Genomic DNA, 22,053 nt, shown 5'->3' on the forward strand with positions numbered 1-22,053 from the left:
TGCCTCCAGACAGGGAAGCAAGCTATTATTTATAAAATGTAATTAAGATATAATAGAAAACTGGATTTATGGTATTGTGTCACAGATAGTTTTATTCAAGAATGGTCTTCATTTTCCATTTCCATTGAAGGATTAGAATTAGAAGCTACAGTCTGAAGATTAGACAGCAAACATCCAGAAAAGCTTCATTACAGAGAAGGTCGTAAGACATAGAATGATTGACCGAGAAGGATCTTAGAAATCTTCCCTGGATAGCTTTAATCATGGGATAGAATCTTATCTCTCTGGGATGGTTTAAGATACTGTCCTGTCTAGAACTAGGGGTTAGAAATGAATTGAGTCATCTGAATGATAAATTGTTCTACTTATTTCTAAGTTAAACATATTGGGAATCAACAGGCCAGTTAAAGACTAATTAGTGAACTGAAGCAGCAACTTAAAATAATATATCCTCAGCACATATTCAAGACCTACAAGACTATCATTCCAGGAAGGAGCTAATGCCATAGAAGAACCTGGTGATTTAAGTGCAGACTGGGAGTTTCTGATTATATCTTCCAAGTCTGATCCCTTAGTCTACTCAAGTGCTATCATTTAAGTGAGAAAAGTCTTCAAAAAGCATTTTTTTTTCAGCTGATCTGTTTGTTGCTGTCCAATCCAGGCAGGGAGATATTTGCAAATTGGGTTCAAATGCTTCATAATAATGTTTTTAGTAGTAGCTTAGGAGTAACAGAAAGAAAATAGAGAGCCAACTGCCTCTCTTTGCTCAGTATCTGAGAGAGGATGTAAAACTGTCCATTTGAATCCCAAGATCTTGTTCCCTACCTTCTCATTTGTGGGCAGGAAGCATTAAACTTTTTTTTCCTTTACCCTCTACCCTCAGGCCTATATGCCTGCAAAGGAGGTCAGAACAGCCCCTGCTTAGTATATGTGACCTTCAACCAGAAGATTTACATATACTGGGATGTACTGCTTGAGCGAATGGAGTCCACCAATCTGGTGAAGGTGCTGGAGGCTGAGCCCGAGTACCGGGGCCTGCTACAGGAGCTGGGTGTGGGTGAGTCCTTAAGCAAGCAAAGATGGGAAGTCTGGCTCTCTGGGTGCCCCAGTGTCAACCGGCTTCCTGTTGGTCCTTCTTTTGCCCCCAGATCCTGATGACCTCCCTGCAGTCCAAGCACTGATCCATCAGACACTTTACTATCCGGATGAATCCCACCCAGATAATCCTTCAAGCAACCCAGAGCCTTCCTAACCAGAGATGCCTTCCCAGGGTATGAGGGACTTCCTTCTCCAACATGGAGATGATCAGAATAGAGTGATGCAGAGACTTGGCACCACCATGACAGCAGTTCAACTGTGGCCTTCCCTGGCTTCCTCACCATCAATTCATTGACTGGAAATCCTATCCTGAATGATACTTTTTATGTAGTGACTCTTGGCACAGTATCATTAATGATAATTAGCGGAAATGCATCTTCTTTCTTCTAACACTTTTGCAAAGAGTGAGATGTATCTTATTTATGTTCATCTTTAGAGCATCTCTGATACTTTTCTTCCCACATAACCAAGACAGAGACTTGGAGCAGAGAGGGAAAGAGACAGCATATTTGTGGCAGAAAGTTTAGCTGAAAATAGAAAAAATAATTTGACCTGACTCCTTACCAGAGCCATGTTCATAGGATCATAGAAGTGGAAGGGACCTCAGCGACCATCTAGTTCTGTCCTCTCATTCTACAGATGAGAGAACTGACACCCAGGGAGTTGTAAATGATTTGCCCTCGGTCACATGTATTGTTAAGGTTTTTGTCAAGGTTATAGACTTTGCCACTCTTCCTTTCTCCTCCTTCCAAATTCTGTGAGGGGCCATTCACCTGGAAAATCACCACTTAAAACCTGAAGGTGGCTTTTAGAAATTGAGCAGCACCTCATCGTAGGAGTCTATTAGAGTAACTTCTTAGGCCTGATTGGGCCTGTCTGCTTTCTTCATTTTCCTTTTGGATTATACTGTTCCCATTAATCAGCCCTAATTATACTATATATATCAACCAGATGGAATCAAAGTTCCATTCTCTCTCCAGTTCCCTGAGGAGAGAGAAATAATAATAATAACAACATGTGGCATTTATGTAGTACTTTAAGGTTTGCACAGTGTTTCATGAGCATTGCCTTAATTATTGGGCTTCTTCTAGCAAAGATAGGGCTAATGGTAAGAGGCAGCCAGAAAAGACTGCATTAGAGAAACAGGGTTTATTCCAATGAAGAGACTTTTGGACTAGGACCTGACAAAGAGCAGCAAGAAGCAGACAGAGGAAAAGGAACAGGGAGAGACTATGGAAGTAGAAGGCACTGGAAAATTAGATTGAAGGGAATATTCGAGACTTGAGACCAAGAATAAGACAAGATTGTCATTTAATGAGCTCTTGTCTGTTGTTTTGGAGGGTTTGGAAAGGGAGTTCTAATCCACCTCAATCGTGGCAAGAGAATGGGGGGGCAGGGGAATGATCCCAAGAACCAAGGAGATCCAGTTCCTACCTAACCTAGCCTGTAAGCTGGTGTCGCATCTTTCCCTACCCTATGAGTCATGTTTTAGGAGAAGAAAAACAACCATCCAGAAAGGCACTCTGGGGCCTGACTTTTTTTCAGCAGAGAAAGTGAAAGCAAGGGAGATTCTTTTCCCAGCCAGGGAAACATATTAGGATTCTGGGCAGGTGAACTCTAGGTTTAAGGAGGTCAAAATGGAGGATAGAAGGGATAGAGTCCTGCCACAATTAGATGGAACCCCAAGGTTAAAGCTAGGGACTTCCACTCCCATCTCTTGTGCTTAAGGAGAGAAATATTCCCCAGAGTAAGACCGGGCAGTCAGTCACTGAACTGTTCAAACCCTTTGCTCCAGTGTCCCCACTATTAAGCATAGACCCTAAGGAAGTTAATGACAGAAAGAAAGCTCTCATATTAACATACAAAATAATCACATTAGCATTCTGTGGTGGCAAAAAAAAACACCAGCAAAAAAATTGGAAATAAAATGGTTGCCAATCAATTGGAATTGAAAAGACTGAATAAGTTGTAGAATTTGAATATAATTGAATATTGTTTGTACTATGTGAAACAGCCAATGTGAAACATTTGAATAAAGAAGATTTGTGCGAACTGACAAAACACAGAACCAAAAGAACCACATACACAGTGACTATAACAATGCAAGAGAAGTCACAGAAAAATGCTGCCAAATAGATTAGTTATAGTAATGAGTTTTGGTGATAAAGAAACATTCTTCCCAAATTTCCATAGAGGGGTAAAATATAGGGCATAGGGTCAAAGCTATTAGATGGCCAATTTATTGGGTGGATTTTACCTAAAGGCTTTCTTTGTTAAAAGGGGAAGTCCATGGTGGGCATTTAGGGGAGAGAGTATATTAAGAAATGGCTATAGTGTAAAGAACAAGTCATTAATAAAAAACCAATAACAATTATGTCTAACCCCAAAACTCTTACTGGGCACAAAAACAGTTGAGGGGTGAAAAGGTAAAACTACAAGTGAGTTTATACTTCAGGAAAATCTAGGGGTTCACATAAGGTCAATGACAGGCATGAGAGAGGGCAGGGGGGGGTTGGCACACTAGAAAAAACAATTATTAAAGAGCTGATATACAAGGAGTTGGAAGGGTAAGTATCAGAGGGATTGGAGACCCCCAGAGTGTCAGAGCAGGCCCAGGTGAAGAAACTAAGAGGTATATATAGCAGTTGGGTCATAGACATTAGGCACAAGAAGACTGTGGTGGCAGATACTGAGGCATTATGAATTGGTGATGGGGACCTAGCAGTCTTTACACAAGTCAATTCAGTCACTACTTCAAATATCAAGCCCTGTGCCCCATGTTGCCTTACTATTCTTTCCAGGACATCCTTGTCCTAAGGCTCTCTCCTTTGTAAAAAGATAGAGAAAGCCATTTGAGGATTAAAGGTAGATATAGGAAAAAAGACTGATTCTGTGAACTGTCTTCTGGAAAAGGGAGGGCATTTCTCCAATTATTATTGATTAGCTATGGCTATTGAAAGCTTGAATTACTTCCTTGGAGAATTTCCAGTTCATAGCTTTGAGAATGGTTTTTGATCTTATTTTTATGTTTGAATGAGATCTTTAGGTAGGTTGTAATCAGACTTTTATTAGAGAAACTTGCCAAAAAGGTTTTTTTCTCTGTTCATTTTTTCCCCTTTTAATTTTATTTGTATAAAAACTTTTCAGCTTTTATAATCAGGACTGTCCATTTTATCTTCTGTAATTCTCTCTAGCCTTTGTATGGTCATGAATTCTTTCCCAATCCATAGTTGCTAAAGGTTTTATTTCCTTGCTCCTCCAATCTATTTAGGGTGCGACCCTTCTCATATAAGTTGGTGAAAGAACAAAGAAGAATACACAAGGACAGATGGGACATGTGAACAAGGGTCTGGGTGGTAGGCAGCACTCCCACTGCCCATGACTCTTCCCAAAGGCATTGCATTTTCTCCCAGGGATAGACTGTGGTTGTTGTCACTGGCCAGGCTCCTGATGGAATGGCAGGAATGGTAGTTCTGGGCATGGGGATTTCAGCCGTAGGACACCATGCTCCAGGTCAATACAGCACTATTAGGAAAGAGAAAGGGGTGGAAGTTGAGGCAGCACATGGAGAAGTTACAGGAAACAAGATAACTACACCCCCCCACAGCTTCTTTCCAATCTCTGTTTTAAAAGTATCATCTGTCTCTGTCTTCTTACTCTGAATTCTGATCAAGAAGGGATCCAGGCTCCCCTATCTATTTTACTCAGGAGAAAGCAGGACAGGAAACACTATCATATCTGAGGAAAGTAAAGCTTAACTTTGAAACTAGAAATTCTGATTCCTAATTGGGACTTTTCTCACCAGCACCTCCCGTATCCCTATTTCTTCTCCCAGGGCATAAACTCAAGCACCAGGAGCTATGGAACAGATGGTCCTCTTGTGTCTTACCTTAAGAGATATCAGTGTCTGTAGTCCCAGGCAAAATTCAGGACTCTCATCATCTGTAGGAATGGAAGGGGCATAGAAAATGCTGGCAGGAACCTCATGAGTATCAATTCTTAACTCATTACCCAGGTCTAGAAATGTCATGAAAGAATGGGGCAGTGGGAGTGCAGAGTGCCCTGCTTGTTCTGCTAGGAAGTGGGAAGCATAATTCCTGGAGTGATATTGGGGAGGGGGGGGCACAGAAAGAGAATGGCAGAAGAGGGGAAAAGGCAGAGAAGCCGATAACATCAAAACTTACCAACCACCTGAGCTGAGCACGCCACAATCTCTTGCCCTAACTGTAGCTCCAGCTGCTCCACATGGGTCAGGGGACCAGGAGTCTTTCCACCTGGGGCTTTTAGGGTCCCCTCCCCTAGCCTGTGGTATAGAAGCAATGGTTATGGCTAACCCCATTATCACTCATCCAGCCCTCCCTCCCTCCAAACATTTGGTCTGCTGTCTACTTCCTGGTGTCCTAAAGTAGCTGAGACTATGGTGTACCTGCTAGGTACCCCCCATACCATCAAGGAATCCCATTCTTACCCAAGGCGACTGAGGCATTTAGCAGAGATTTGGTTGTGTTGGGTTCCTGTATCCACTGCCACTCTTAATACTTGGTCCCGGCACTGGGAAAGAAGAATCCAAATGGACTGAATGAGTTGGAATCAGCCCCAGGTACTTCCCTTTGCCTTCATCCCCTGTCAAATCAGTGCCCTTTTTAGAAGAGGATGGAGGAATTTAATTTAATTATCAATTAAAGGGGGGGGGACTAAAATGGGAAAGCCAGGACTGGTACATATAAAGGGGTGGGATGGGGACAAGGGACAGAATTAAATGCCATCTCATCACAAATTTAGAAATTTCTGAGACAAAAAAAATGGGAAGAAGGATCTTTAGGAAAATGGAGAAAGGATCTTCATTTGGGAAGAAGAATGAAGTGCTGGGAAAGATTTCATATTGGGAAGTTCTAAGGTCAGGGAGATACATTTGCAGATATGAAAGAGTTCAATCTCTTACATATATGGGTATCACACACATACATAGTTCCTCATTTGCCACAGATACTTCCTGATTTACCCACCATCAGTCACTTCTCTCTGCCAGCCCCACTTAGCAACCTCTCCTCCTTTGACAATTTTCCATCCACATTTATAACTCATTATCAATCTTGGTGGCTGTTACTTCCAGGCCATCATCATTGCTCATCTTCCTTTCCTCTCCAATTCCTGGACATATATGGTATTGATGTTCCATTAAATACCCAAACAATAAATACCAAAACTTCCTTCCTGAATCTCCTCAATTCCCCTGACTACTCCTCTACTTTATCTAGCTCTACACAGGATGCCATCACCCACAACAACACTAACTGGGCCCTCGGTGTAGAAGGGCAATCCTTTGACTCCTCCCCAGTGGATTTCCTATCCTACTCTCCAGAGAAGCTGTTCCAAACCTTCTCTCCTTAAGCCTCCTACACTACCCTTTCCCCGACCCTCACAAACCTTGCCTGACTGGTGCTTTATTGAGAAAATGGCCATTGATCTTCTACATCTCACAGCCCTTTAATACCATCCCTACATTCTCCTTTACTTCAGCCTCTGATGAAGAGGTGGCTCTTCTCAACAAGACCATCTCACTAAGTGACTCAATGGATAAGTCACTAGACCTGGAATCAGAAACACCAGTTAAACTTCACCCCCCCATTGTTATCACTGATTGGGTGATTGCCATGGTGGATGGCATTTCCTTTCCTTTCCTTTCCTTTTTTTTAAACCCTTACCTTCTGTCTTAGAATCAATACTATATACTATGTATTGGTTCTAAGACAGAAGGGGAGTAAAGGCTAGGCAAGTGACTTGTTGAGTGCATTTTCTAAATCCACATCCTTCTTGACCTCTGTAGCATTTCATACCATTGAACACCCTTTCCTCCTAAAAACTATCTCCTTTATGGGTTTTAGTGATGGGGCTCTGATTTGATTCTCCCACCTTTCTGAGCATTCTTTATCAGTCTTCCTTCCTGGTTCATCATACACATCTTGTCTTTTAGACAAGGTTTTGTCCTCTGTTCCTCTTCTCTTGCTACATTCTTTCTTGGTGACATCCTCTCATACGGTTTTATAACTGTTATAGTTACAAAATTTTCTTCCAATGACATGTAAAAATGATGTTTAACAATCTTTTCTTTTTAATTTTGAGTTCCAAATTCTGTCTCCTTTCATTCCCCCCTCCAATCTGATATAGATTATACATGTACAGTCATGCAAAACATTTCCCCATGAGGCATGTTGTGAAAGAAAACATGGCCCCAAAGAGTACACATCCATCTACATTCAGACTCCATTAGTTCTTCCTCTAGAGGTGAATCGCACTCTTTATCACAAAGCCTTCCAAGTTGTCTTATATTGCTGAAAATAGCCAAGTCATTCACAGTTGCATACAATGCTGCTGCTGTTCCTGTGTACAGTCTGCTTACTCCCCTTTGCATCACTTCATTTAAGTGCTTCCAAGTTTTTCTCAGAGCAACCCGCTCACCACTTCCTGGGCCACGAGTGCCAGTTCCACATCGCTAACGAGACATTTCCAACCAGACGTCCTATGGATATCTCAAAGTCAATCTGTCCAGCACGGAACTTCTCTTTCCCCCACAGCCTCACTTTTTCCAAATGTCTCCATTTCTGTTGGGAACACAAGCGTCCTTCCAGTCACCCAAGTTTGTCACCTTAGTGTCCGCTTCCACCTCCTCACTCTCACTCCACGTCACCAATCGCCCCCCCCTTCCTCCCTTTTCGTCTCCTATCCATCCACAAGCCGTCCCCCATCATGTCCTCTCTCACATGGACTACTGCAATAACTTAGCTGGTCGGCCTGCCTTACTTCTCTCTTCAGCCCAATCCATGCCGGAGTCAACACAGCTTTTCCTAATGAGCAGCTCTAATGAACCATATTCTCCTCTCCTCTACAAACTTGAGTGGCTCCCTATTATTTGTAGGATTCAATGTAAGCTCCCCTGTTTAACATCAAAAGCCCTTCCCCGTCCTTAATGCTGACATGTTGCTGAAGTCTTTTCATTTAGAAAGAACAGACCTTAAATGGCAGGCAACTGTGAGGCTGGATTGTCTTCTGGTAAGGACATTAACTCTAGTGTCTGACTTGCAAAGGCCATGGGTAATAGATCATGAGTAATAGATCATGAGTAATAGATCATGCCACGTGCATTTCAGGACTTAAGTGTAGACAGCAGCAAAAGAAACTGGAGGAGAAATCCAAGTCAACTTGTGAAAACCTTGTTTGACAGCTCTTCATTTCAAAGCAGGGCAGGTTTGGAGGAATGGGCATGCAGAGCTGAATCCAACAGCTGCCAACAGAGAGCGTTCAAACACTGGTGATTCTGCCAGGAGGTACAGGGTGTCCTTAAAGGTACCCTTCCACGTAGAGGAAACACCACCTGAGTTGTCCTGCCATTGGGTAGAGACATTTCATTTATTATTTTTTTTAATTTATTTTTAAACCCTTAGACTCAATACTGGGTATTGGCTCCAAGGCAGAAGAGTGGTCAGGGCTAGGCAATGGGGGGTCAAGTGACTTGCCCAGGGTCACACAGCTGGGAAGTGTCTGAGGCCAGATTTGAACCTAGGACCTCCCATCTCTGGGTCTGCTTCTCCATCCATTGAGCCACTCAGCTGCCCCCTGAGTAGAGACATTTAGAGCCAGCCTTGTAGAAGGCTCTGCATGTAGTGTAGCTAATGATGTTGACATGATGTCTGAACATCTCAAAGCCATTCTCCTGTGGTGCTCTGAGTGACTGTTTGAAGCCCAGGTTCAATGTGTGCTCCATCCAGATAATACTGCCCAGCCTCTCTGGCCTCCAGGCAGGTACAGGAGAGTATATAGTACAGGAAGAGCTCCGCCTCTTAGCAAAGGGGTTCTTAACCTGTCTTAGGTCATGCCCTCCCTTCCCTCCAGCCCCCCAACCTTTGGCAGTCTGGCAAAGCCGATGAATGCCTCAGAATAGTGTTCTTACGTGAATAAAAAGACATAGAATTACTAATGAAACTGGTTGTGTTGAAACACAATTATCAAAAAGCTACGGAAAAAAATAGTTGTGGACCACCTGCAATCTCTCCACAGATTCCAGCTTAGGAACTCATGCCAGCAAATTAGCGCTGCTTTTTTTTAAGCCCTGGAAGGGGTTAAATTTAGGGTTCATGCCAGTTGTTTCTCTTGCATGAATCCTCAAAGAGTGCCCATTAAACTTCACGCCCAAGCTTGCTAATTGATAACCTGTTAGTGCAGCCTTTTCCTGACCCAATTCACTCTCAATCTTTATCAAGAGAGCCAGAGCTTTCTGTGTGGGGAGCCTTTGGAGTAATTCCGGCTGGGATGCTGGCTCCACCGCCCCAGTATGGCGCTTCCTTTTCCTCTAGTTGTATGAACCCTAGTTATCATTTACCCCACTCCTCCGCAACCCACTCTGGCACCTACAACCATCAGCTCCTGACCAGCAGCAGGCTGGCAGCTTTAGCTCCTGCCAGGACGCCATCCTGAAAGAGCATCTACTGGGCTTGGCACCCACCTGGGCAAATTCCCATCATCACCTCCTGGGCCACTGAAGATGTGCAAGTGCTTTCCCCTGGTATCTGCTTTGAACCGGGATGCTTTTATGCATGCCTCTCTGGGTCAAATGGTAAACCGCCAGAGGGCAGGGACTGTTTTACAGCTACCTTTTTTAATTTGAGCCTACCACATTTCCCAAAACAAGATTAATAAATAGCGACAGGAACTTTGAATTATTTTTCAGTAAAAAAAAAAGTCAATATTTACATAGTGCTTTGGTCTATGCACACACACACATATATCATCTCATTTGATTGGCACCATAACTCTGGTAAGTAGATGCTATTATTAATCCCATTTGATAGAAGTTGTGACTTGTCCACGATTGCACAGCTAATAAGTGAAACAAGATTCAAACTCAGATATTTCTGACTCCAGCTGTCCATCCTCTCTACCACCACTAGTAGTGAAGACTTTGTAATATTTATCTATCAAAGAAATCTTGCTAATATCTAGTTCTGAATTCCTTTGATCAAAAATCTCTAGGGACAAAGGGCGATAAAGGACTGCCTGCCCTTTGATCCAGCCATAGCACTGCTGGGTCTGTGCCCCAAAGAGATAATGGACAAAAAGACTTGTACAAGAATATTCATAGCTGCACTCTTTGTGGTGGCCAAAAATTGGAAAACGAGGGGATGCCCTTCAATTGGGGAATGGCTGAACATATTGTGGTATATGTTGGTGATGGAATACTATTGTGCTCAAAGGAATAAGAAAGTGGAGGAGTTCCATGGAGACTGGAACAACCTCCAGGAAGTGATGCAGAGCGAGAGGAGCAGAACCAGGAAAACATTGTACACAGAGACTGATACACTGTGGTATAATCGAACGTAATGGACTTCTCCATTAGTGTCAATGCAACGTCCCTGAACAATCTGCAGAGACCAAGGAGAAAAAACCACTATCCACAAGCAGAGGACAAACTGGGAGTAAAAACACCGAGGAAAAGCAACTGCTTGACTTCAGCGGTTGAGGGGATATGACTGAGGAGAGACTAAATGAACACTCTAATGCAAATACCAACAACATGGAAATGGGTTCGAATCAAGAACACTTGTGATATCCAGTGTAATCGCGCATCAGCTGATCTTTGTCTCCAATGAAAAATGCTTGGAAATGACCAAATAAAATAATGTTAAAAAAAATCTCTAGTGACTCTCCAGTGTTTACAGGATAAAATATCATTCTTTGCTCTCGCACTCAAAATAGGCCACAACCTGGTTTCAGACTATCTTTCCAGGCTGACTTCACAATATTCTCCTTCATGGATTATATATTCTATATATTTTGTTTATAGGTGTATGAGCCATTCCTTCATTTCATCTCCTATGGCTGTGATGGACGCCTGTTAAGATCCTTCCCTTCCTTCCCAGGTACCACCTCTTCCATGAAGCCTTCCCTGGTCTCTTCAGTTAGAAGAGAGCTGTCCTCCAATTTTTCAAGCCTCTCTTTATTCGTCCCAGTTTACAAAATTTGTACATGTTTACTCTCCTGTTGAATTGTAAGCTCCTTGAAGGCAAAAACTATCTCTCGGTGACGTCATGAGCTCATATGGGGTGAATTCTTGTTCTGCTAATGACTTCCAGACCTGACCCTCATCTCTCTCCTGAGCTCCAGTCCCACATCATCTTTTTCACCTCCGTATGCTCAGAGACTAGGATAGTGCCTTCTACATATCTATTAAGCTCCAACTGTCCACACATCCAATCAACACAACTGATAAAATTGGAAAATAAATGATCCAACACATTACAGCATGTGAATCCTAATAGAATATTATTGTGCTGGAAGAAATGATGAAAACTACTGTTTCAGAAAAAAAACAAAAAAACTGGGAAGTTTATATAAACTGATCCAGAATGCAGTGAGTAGAACCAGGAAAACTATTTAGCAACAACATTCTAAAGACAAACAGCTCTGAAAGACTTAAGAATTGCAGAGGGCTGCTGCCAAAGACTACCTCTCGTCAGGGGAACAATGAACTCAAAGGGCAGAACCAAACCCATTTTTGCAGGGATATTATGGTGGGAATTTGTTTCTGATGATGCATTTGTTACAATTTTTCTTTTTCTCAAAGAAGGGAGATGGGAAGGAGAGCTATTTAAAAAATGTCAAAGGATAAGTCTAAGTATCCCATCCATATCTCTACACTCATACATATTTTTTGTATAGATATATATAACCCTGCCTTCCAAAATGAGGACACACACAGTCCTGTATCCACATGGGTACACACACATGAAAACAATTCACAAATGAAAACCAGACTATTCGTGCAATAACATTATATGTGTATATAATATTCACTTATACATGCATAGGTGGACTGTCGCAAGGGAATGCAGAAGTTGCAAGAATGATTGACAGGTCTTAAGACAGAATCTTTCATGAGCTGGTTGGGTCAGAGTTCCAAGGAGCAGTTTCCAACTGACTCAGTCTGGAGCTGAAAGGGAAGAAGGAAGGTGTGTAGCCGAGACTCCCTGAACAAACCACCTATCAAGCAACTCGCCTTTGAGGATCAATTGGCTGAGGGAGAGAGGAAAATCTCCAGTCTTCCTGGTGGACCGATTGACTGGGGAAAAGACCTCTACTTTGCTGGGACCATCTGAGGACACCACAACTGGGATTCCTGATACCTGACCAACCACTGACTCTGTGTGTGAGATTCTGGGTTTACTGTGGGATTTATTCTTAATAGTCTTTAGTTAAGATAGTTAGACCATGTAAGCTTAGATAATCAAATATGGTGGGTAAAAAGTCAGAGGCTACCCTTCCCTTTATTTCTTCCCCAACATCTTCCCCTTCTCTGTTAATAAACTCAAGTTATTTAAATGTGATTTTCCCTTGTGTATAAATCCTTTCCCCTTTCCTAAAATCCCCCTAACAGTATATATACATATGTGTTCCCCAATTCAGTTGTTTTCAGTCATGTCTGACTCTTTGTGACCCCATTTTGGATTTACTTGGCAAGGGTACTGGAAGGGTTTGCCATTTCCTTCTCCAGTTCATTTTACAAATGAGGAAACTGAGGCACACTGTGTTAAGTGACTTGCCCAGGGTCACATAGTTAAGGCCAGATTTGATCCCAGGCTTTCCTGATGCCAGGCCCAACACTCCATCCATAGGGCCACTTAGCTGTCTCTATGGGTTTGATTAGGGCAAAAGGGGAAGCATCAGGAATGGTGGTGTCAGGAGAGGCAGAGGCAGAGAAGAAAGAAAAGCCTTCCATCTCCTGAGTCTAGGCTAAGAGAAAAATCTGAGGAGTTTCTAAACCTCCTGGAGGTCCAGAAGAAAAGAGGGGTGAGCCACTTCTAGTTTCCATGATGATAGTCAAGGTACCCCTCACCTTGCAGTGAACAAGAAGAGCTGGGGTCTCCTTTCTGTTGGTCTTCTTCCCACTATCTGCTTCCTGCACTGGGCCCCACGCCAAGGGGGACTTCCCCAGCAACTGGTTCAGGTTCCCCTCCATCAAGCGATGCTGGATCACGCTGTGTGGCTGCTGGCTCCGCCATGAGGCAATTGGACAAAAGTTAATGCAGGGTCTGGGACTTCCCATACCCAACCGTACCCCATTCCCAAGGCTAGATGTGAAAAGGGATGATGAGGAGAGAATAAGGAATGGAGATCGCCAGATAGGAAAGGGATGGAGCTTCCTGGGATGCACAATAAACTAAAACCTGGCCATTGAGGCCAGTGAATCCAAGGACCAAAACGCACTCCCTCTTCAGGCCTTACTGAGACAAAACCAAGTAAAGCGGGACTGGGAGAGAATGCAGTGAAAAAGGGGTGAAGAAGAATCTTCTGTCATCTCAATGGCCCAACTGGCTAACGAGATAAGAAGGTTTTTAGTTGAGGGATCATCTCTGGAGGCTTTGTAGGGTTTCTGCAAGAAGGAGGTTCCCCTAAACTAGAAAGATTCTCCTTCCCCCCATCTCCCCTTCGCCTTCCCTTTGAGTTCTTAAAGCTATTGGGGAACAATATGAAAGCAGAAGAGACTGGTGGGTCCCTTCTCCCACCTCTCGCTCTTCCTCTCCTTCACCTGCTCTCCTTGCCCAGCTCTTCGAGAGACTATCTTTCCCAAGGTTTCATGAGGCCCCTGAGGCTGCTCCCTGACAGCCCAACTAGCTCTGGGAAAAGGGCAAAGAGCTTTTGGGGGCTGGCAGCAGAGTTGTTTCTTTCTAGCTCCCAGACTTTCTCCTCCCACCTTTCCCACAGAGGCTGGGGCCCTTTTCCCATGGCTGACTACAGTTCAGGTCATCCCAGGCTATCTAGAGAGGAGAGGCTGTCTTTTTCTTCTTCCCAACTTTCTCTGCAAAAGAATGTCCTGAGGCTAAGAGAACTTCTGGGAGTGAGGGGCTGCTCCAGGCCCAGAGCTTCATCAGCTGGCCAGTTCCCCTTTGGTTGTAATTACTTACTGTCTGAAAGCTGTTAGCAGGATGGCTGGATTCTATGATTTACAGGAATTTGCCTATCCTAGTGGCCAGTCTACAAGGGTAGAAGAAGATCCCTGCTTTTATGAAGTCTCAGAACCAGACTGAACCCCCCCAACAAAATAAGCCTTCCCCAGGCTAAGAGAACAGGATCATTTCTGATAGGATAAATGGGCATCCTACCCCTTCTCTGGGGGAAAAACGAGTCAGTCTAAGCAGCTTCATCCCTTCCTTCTGGCTCCAACTTAAACCACCCAACAACCAGCAATTTCTGTTTCTATAAAGAATGGCCGTACTGGTTTGAAATCTGAATCCTCTCACCTTTTTTTGAGGCGACTTTTGGTGGCTAAAAGAGATTGGGGGGGGGGGTGGAGGGAGAAAGTCCACGACAGGAGTGGTTCACAATCAGGGTTTGGGACTTGGCAGCAGTTCTGGGCTAAGGTTCTTGGCTTACATCCCAGAAGCAGGAAGCCGGAGCCTTTTGCTGGCAAAGACGGGGTTAGAGTTTGAAGGGCCATGAGAAACATTTATTTTCTTAGACTCCTTTAGGAGGAAACTGCCATGAGATGACCCTCATCCACCAGAACCTTTTAGGCAAGGCTTCTTAACATGGAATCTGGCAACAGAGGCTTTTTTTTTCTTCTTCACATTTTACTAAATGTATATTTCAATACATTTGGCTTCCTTTGTAATGGTATGAATTTCATTTTTGCCTTCAACCACACTGTTGAGAAGGGGTCAGTTGGATCACCAGGCTGATACAGAACACACAGGATCCCTGCTCTTAATTGTTCTGACAGTTTTTCCAGGTATTTGGTGACATCTCCAGGGCAATTGCATAGAGATATAGATAGGAGCAGAGGGAGCAGTGTGCCTTTTTTCTTTTCTGCTTTCCCATCGAGGGGGCTGGCCCTCCCATACATGTGATTCCATCATCCTCATCCTTGCCCTCTTCTTGTGCTGTCTCTCTCTCTGCCTCTCTCCCTGTCTCTCTCTCTCTTCCTTTCTCTTTCTCTTTCTCTCCTTTCTCTCTCTCTCTCTCTCTCTCTCTCTCTCTCTCTCTCTCTCTCTCTCTCTCTCTCTCTCTCTCTCCCACCTTAGAATTGATAATGTGTATTAATTCCAAGGCAGAAGAGTGGTGAGGGCTAGGCCATTGGGGTTAAGTGACTTGCCCGGGGTCACACAGGTAGGAAGTACCTGAGGCCAAATTTGAACCCAGGACCTCTTGTGTCTCTAGGCCTGGCTCTCCATCCACTGAGTCATTCAGCTGCCCCCTCTAGCTCTTTTGGTATGATTTTTCCTTCTAATCCCCATGACATAGTCATGGTTCAGTCATGGTTCATGACTAGACATAGTCATAAGTCAGGGTTCAGTCCTTCGATCCTTAGCATCCTGTCCACATAGACTTCTCACAGCTTCCAAAGCTAACTTCTTCCTGGTTTATAAAAAGAGCAGAGAAACCCCTTCCCCACCCCCTTTCAGCTGCCTCCCCACTAAAATCTGCAGCTTCCAAGATGTCTCTTCTGGGAGATGAATGTAAGCAGAGAATAATACCTCTGAGCCTGGGAAGAAACGATGAGGACTAACCAAGAAAGGAAAAGCCAGGAAGCCAATTAGTTCAGCAAATGACAGAAACCCAAACTCTGATATCCAGGAGGGAGGGGATGAAAAAGGCGGCTTGCTGCCTAGCCAGACAGGTCATTAGGGAACTCAGGAGAGAGCAGAAATGGCCTCCCTGAACTGGCCAGTCCCCCACCTTCTCCTTGGTATTCCTCCCTCCCCTCTGCTGATCCCAAGCTTCCAGGCATCCCCAGGGGCATTCCATCTTAGAAGGCATCTCCCCCTCCTTCAAGGCTCTACACCTCCTAGTGCCCCTCCACTTGACTGGGTTCTCCTTTCTCTAGCCTGAAATTATTAGGGTCAAAGGCGAGATGCCGGATAATGAATCAGACCCTACCCTGCTCCCTAATACAGGGCACATCCCGATGGACTCCTGATAAATAGGCAAAGCGCATGCCCCAAAGTCGGCGGGATTGCCCCATCCCTACTTTAAGTAAGGGGAGAATCCCAGAGAGCAGGTCCGGCGGTCCCCTCTCCTTTGGAGATGCTCCCTGGCCTCTTCCTGGACCCGAGAAGCAAAGGACCCATGGCGCAGGGGCACGGTAGGGGCATGGGATGTCTCACCAGATCCTTGGAGGTGCCAAGCCTCTTGAGACTATCCAGGGGGAGGAGGTCAGCCGAGTCTTTGTGGACGAACTGGGTAGCCTGTTTGAGCCGCCGCTCCTGGCTCAGCTTGGCTCTGTCCCGGAGCTCAGTTTCCTGCTCCCTCCGGTTTATGTTGCCGTCACTCCTTCCAGCCTTCTGTCTAGTGGCGCTCATGGCTCGGGGAGGGGGTGGCTCCGGCTGCGAAGCCAGGGGACGGAGGGGATGCGTGGAGGTTTCTCGGGGGCTCTCCACTGCCTCCAGTTCCCCTCCAGCTCTGGGATTCTCCTGCCTCTTCACGCACAATCTCTGTCTCTCACCCATCCATCCCCCGCCCCTACTGCAGGCTCCTCTCTAGGTCCCTCTCCCGGACTGCAGCGCTTCTTTCTCTGGCCAGAGGGGGTCCGCGGGGACAGGAACAGAGGAAAGAAATGAGCAAAGAAATAAATAAATAAAGTGCAGGAGCAGCCGCGGTCGACAGCGGTGGCTTCCAGTGATTGCAGTAGAGGGAGGGAGGCTCCAACTGGAAAAACCCAGCCTCAGAGAGAGGGAGGGCTGGGGCGCCCCGCAGCCGGCGGCGGCAGCAGCGGCAGCAGCAGTCCGTCCAGAGCCTCTGTTTCCTGGGCACCGGCCAGGTGGGCTGGCTTGGAAGAGAGGTGGGAGGAGGGGCCGGAGGGCCAGGGGGGACTCCAAAAACCTGTTGGGATGCTCTTGCCCGGCTATTCGCAAGTGACCTCCCCTGTCGGGGCTGGGTACCAGTGCGTGCGTGTCTCCAGCGCGGCCCTTTGCAGGGACCGGGTGAGGGGAACTTGAGCTCTTCCCGAGATGCTTTTTAGTAACTCTAGGAAGGAAAGAGTTAGGGGAGGGTCTTCCTGTTCCCCACCCCCACTCCTCATTCCACCCCTAGGGATGTGTCTGAAGAAGACAGATGACGCCTCCATTCTTTCCTTTTTTCATCTAAGCAGATGTCAACTCCATTCACCAAGTCTATATTAGGTAGCCCCTGGCTCCTAAGGTGCTGTGCTATGCCTTGGGGGAGACAAAGAGAGATGGGAGGGGGCGGTCTCTGCCTTCAAAGATCCAGGCACTGTGCTAAGTGCTTTATAACTATTATCTCATTTGATCCTGATAACAACCCTGGGAGGTAAGTCCTTTTTTAACCTCCATTTGACAGTTGAGAAAACTGAGGCAAAGGTTAGGCGACTTGCCCAGGGTCACACAGCTAGCAAATGTCTGAGACCAGATTTGAATTTAGATATCTGAACTGGAGGGCAAAGTGGGGTGGGAAGAGCGTTTACACACATTGGGGACAACTTTTGCTAAGACATAGAAGATAAAATATTTTGCAAAGTTGGCTAGTTGGAAACATAGTGTGAATAATGTGAAATCATTCTAGAAAGAAAGATGGAGTAACATTGTTAAGAGCTTTCAGTGACAGAAGAGTTTGCATTTTATCCTAGAGATAACAGAAACCCTTTAGCTCTTCTAAATCAGGGAGGGGAGTGGCATAGTTAAGGTTGAGGATATTAATTTGACAGCTCTGTACAGGCACTGGAGACTATTTCAGTTATTGCAGTAGTCTAAGCAATAGGTGAGGAAGACTTGAATTAAGTATACTGGTTGTAGTGTTAGCAGCTAGGGGGCACAGTTTAGAGAGCACTGGAAGACTCGTTTTCCTGAGTTCAAATCCATCCTCAGACACTTATGAGCTGTGTGGTCCTGGGCAAATCACTTCACCCTATTTGTCTCAGTTTTATCATCTGTAAAATGCACTGGAGAAGGAAATGGCAAACCACTCCAGTATTTCTGCCTAGAAAACTCCAGATGGGGTCAAGATGTTTTAGACACAACCAAAACGACTGGAAAACAACAAATGTTGGTGAAGAGGATAAACCTAAGGGACATTATGGGGAGAGAAACTACAGGACTTGACAACTGATTTGTTTGACTGGATGAGGGAAATTAAGGAGCTGAAGATGGCTCTAAATCTGAATGACTAAAAGGATATTGGTACCCTTGAAAGAAAATGGGAAGCCAGAGATAAAATGAGTTGTTTTAGAAGAGTTGAATTTTCAGTGTCTCCAGTATTTTTGCAGATGAATTTCTAGGCATCCACAACTTTTACTTGTGAGGTTGATTTCTTGAACCCAACTGTGAAATGTTTATTCTGGGATATGGTGGAGCCAATTGTCAAAATTTCCCTGTGAATTGGAATTGGGTAAATCAAATAAATGAGGATTTGATTTATTATTTCCTTGATTTTCTAGATTTGAGGATGGAAAAATGTCAATTCAGATTATACTTTAAAATGTCCCCTACTTACAATTATTATCATTGGAAATCTAGTTGTTAAACATTTACGAGCACACCCCTGCATTTATCCTTTCTTCATCCTATTTAGTTTTGTCCAGTCTCCTAATGTGTCATTGTCTTTTGGAATCATGACTCAATTATCCATTGTTTTAGCTTTTTTTCCTAATTCTATGTCATTTGACGTTTCCCACAACATTAAAAAGATGTCAGACAGTACAGGGAAAGGCACAGGTCACACATCACTGAAAATCTCCTTCCAAGTTGACCTTGAACCAGTAATGACTTCTTTCTGGGTCAGGCTTTTGACTCATTTCCAAATCCTTCTGATTGTTCTATCAACTAACCCACCTCTCAATCTTTTCCACAAGAATGGCATGAGAGATTTTATCAGATGTTTTACTAAAGTGGAAGTAAACTATGTAGCATTAGTGACTATGAAAAGCAGCAGAAATCAGTCAGTCCAAGATGGCCCATTCTTACTCTTTGTAACTACCACTTCCTTTTTCTAAATGCTGACTATCCCTATAACAATACCTCCTAGAATTTGCCAGGAATTAAAATGATCTTCATTAGCCTATAGTTTGTGAACTCCATTGACTTCTTTCTGTGAAAAAGTAGGATAACATTTGCCCTTCTCCAATCTTTTTACTTTGATCCTATGATCCTGATCTTCAAAACTTCTTCTTTTTTGTATAAAAATGACCAAATAAAATAATGTTTTTTAAAAAAAAAACCTCTTCTTTTTTTTAACCTTTACCTTCTGTCTTAGTATCAATTCTTTTTTTTTTTAATATTATTTAGTCAATTTAGAACATTTTTCCTTGGTTACAAGAATCATATTCTTTACCCTCCTCCCCCTATCCCTTCCCATAGCGGATCACAATTCCACTGGGTATTACTTGTGTCCTTGATCAGAACCTATTTCCATGTTGTTGATGTTTGCACTTAGTATCAATTCTAAGACAGAAGAGTGAGAATGACTAGGTAAATGGTGTTAAGTGATTTGAGCAGGGTCACATAGCTAGGCAGTGATTTGAATCCAGGACCTCCTGTTTTTGAAGCCTGGCATTCTATCCACTGTCCTACCTAGCTACCCCTCTTCATGACCTTTTAAAAGTCAATGATGTGATATGATAATACATGTATAGCCCAGATCAGATTGCCCACATCTCTGAGTTGGGGGAGGGAAGGAAAGGAGGGAGATGGTTTGGATCTTATAATTTTGAAAAACTTATTTTGAAAATTATTATTATATGTATTTGGGGAAATAACATATCTTTGAATTAAACAAAAAAAAAGTCAATGATGGGGGAGGAGGCAGCTAGGTAGTATGGTAGATAGAGTGCCAGGTTTGGAATTGTGAGGACTTGGGCTTAAATCTGGCCTCAGACACTTCCTAGCTGTGTGACTTTACTTTTGGGTTTAAAGTTTTTTATTTATTTTTAAAATATTTTTCCATGTTTTCGTGATTTAGTTTTCCCCTCCCCTCTTTCCTCCCCCCTCCCAGAGCTGATAAGCAATTCTTCTGGGCTGTACAAATGTTATCAGTTGATACCTATTTCCATATTATTCATTTTTACCATAGAACCAAAATCCCAAATCATATATCCATATAAACAAGGGATAAATGATAAGTCATGTGTTTTTCTTCTGTGTTTCTACTCCCACATTAAGCCTTAATGTAGACACCTGGAAAACGTTCCTCTTCATCTAAGAGGAAAGTAGATTTTTCTTTAAATCCTTACCTTCTCTCTTACAATCAATACCAAGTATTGGTTCCAAGGCAGAAGATCAGTAAGGGATAGGCAATGGGGGTCAAGTGACTTGTCCAGGGTCTCATAACTGGGAAGCGTCTAAGGACATATTTGAACTCAGGACCTCCCATCTCCAGGAAAGTAACTTTTTGAACCCAAAAACAACAACAACATGGCCCTAGACCTGAAATGTTATTATTGAACATTGAATACATTGAATATTGAACATATTATTGGGGATAGAAAGATATAATTTTAATCTGGTCCTCTTTCATAGGAGAATACCTCATAGCCCCTTTCATCGGCTCCCCTCAAAACAGGAATCAAAAAATGACCAAATAAAATGATGTTTAAAAGGGGGGAAAAAACAGGAATCAAAGCCTCCCTTAGGAGAGGTTAAGTACTATCCTAGAAATATCAATGCTTCTCCCAAAACTGCTAGTTTATGTGTTTAGAGAGCTCATGTAGATATACACAACTTATGTGAGCAGAACACACCTTTATGCTTTCTCAAAGCGCTATATGTTAGAGTTTAGCATTTCACATACAATTCTCTTCTATTGTTCTTCCTCTAGAAGTGGTGTAGGATGAAGCGGAGGAGGGCTGGTCACCCTTTTCCTGGCCCTCCCCTGCAGGAGTAGCACTACCTCTTTAAAAAATAATTTTTTTGTCTTTCTGAATTACATAAATAATATATTTCTATACATGAAGAATAAAAATGGAACCATTACATACAGATTATGCTTTTTAAAGTATAGAATAAATTAAATATTTTTCAAAACTATTCCCTCATCTAACTACCTATCATTGAACATATTAGTGTTTTTTCCTGTACATTTTTTGTTTTTGTTTTTTTTCGGGGGGACTAGGTCTCATATTGCTTGGGTTGGAAGTGAGTGGTTGGCTGCAGGGAAGTCTGTCCTGCATCTTCCCTTCTTTTTTTATACTCTTTGTCTTGGTGATCTCATCAGCTCTCATGGATTTAATTACCAACCATCCCCATGCTGATGATTCTCAAATATATTTATCCTGCCCTCAGTTCTCTGCTGACCTCATCAGGGCAATATCATCCTTTCAGACCTTCAGCCTCACCCCCTAGCTGTTATCCCTTGACTCCTCTCTATCTCTCACCCTCATATAATCAATCTACTGTCAAGACCTATCTATTTCATCTTTGCTGCCTCTCCTGAGTATGCCTCCTTCTTTCCTCTGATATTGCCACTGCACTGGTACAGGCACTCATCACCTCAAGTCTGGACTATTGCATTGGCTTGCTAAAAGGTCTTTCTTCCTCCACTTTTTTCCCACTCTTATCTATTCCCCATTTAGTCACCAAAGTGATTTCCCTAAAGTGTAGGTCCAAACATGTCATGCTTTATTTAGTAAACTACAGTAGCTCCCTATTGCCTCCGAGATTAAATACAAAAGGATCTGTTTGACATTTGAAGCCTTTCATAACCTACCCTTCTACCATTACAGTCATCCTTCACCTTTCTCCCTGTCAGGTACCCTTCAATCCAGCAAGGTTCCTTACTGTTCCACAATCAGGACATTTGAACACTCAATTTCAGGCATTTTTCTTCCTCCACTTTTTTCCCACTCTTATCTATTCCCCATTTAGTCACCAAAGTGATTTCCCTAAAGTGTAGGTCCAAACATGTCATGCTTTATTTAGTAAACTACAGTAGCTCCCTATTGCCTCCGAGATTAAATAC

At 43.5% G+C, this 22,053-nt stretch overlaps 2 protein-coding genes across 2 annotated transcripts in view; one reads left to right on the plus strand and one right to left on the minus strand.

The window, feature by feature from the left end:
- Positions 1-3,159, plus strand: part of ITFG2 (integrin alpha FG-GAP repeat containing 2) — a 29,552-nt gene extending 26,393 nt beyond the window's left edge. Inside the window, exons 11-12 of the mRNA XM_001372914.4 lie at positions 884-1,057; positions 1,149-3,159. Coding sequence (XP_001372951.4) covers positions 884-1,057; positions 1,149-1,252 — 278 coding nt within the window. The 3' untranslated portion in view covers positions 1,253-3,159. The remainder of the gene's footprint in view (positions 1-883; positions 1,058-1,148) is intronic.
- Positions 73-17,108, minus strand: NRIP2 (nuclear receptor interacting protein 2). Its single transcript, XM_001372898.4, has 6 exons — positions 16,254-17,108; positions 12,986-13,138; positions 5,567-5,649; positions 5,283-5,401; positions 4,988-5,040; positions 73-4,623 (listed from the first exon to the last, which is right to left on the minus strand). Exons 1-6 carry the CDS (start codon positions 16,593-16,595, stop codon positions 4,531-4,533), a joined length of 843 nt encoding a protein of 280 aa, XP_001372935.1. The 5' UTR covers positions 16,596-17,108; the 3' UTR covers positions 73-4,530.
- Positions 17,109-22,053: the final 4,945 nt, after the last annotated feature.

This window comes from Monodelphis domestica, chromosome 5 (genome assembly GCF_027887165.1).
Source record: "Monodelphis domestica isolate mMonDom1 chromosome 5, mMonDom1.pri, whole genome shotgun sequence".
NCBI lineage: Eukaryota > Metazoa > Chordata > Mammalia > Didelphimorphia > Didelphidae > Monodelphis > Monodelphis domestica.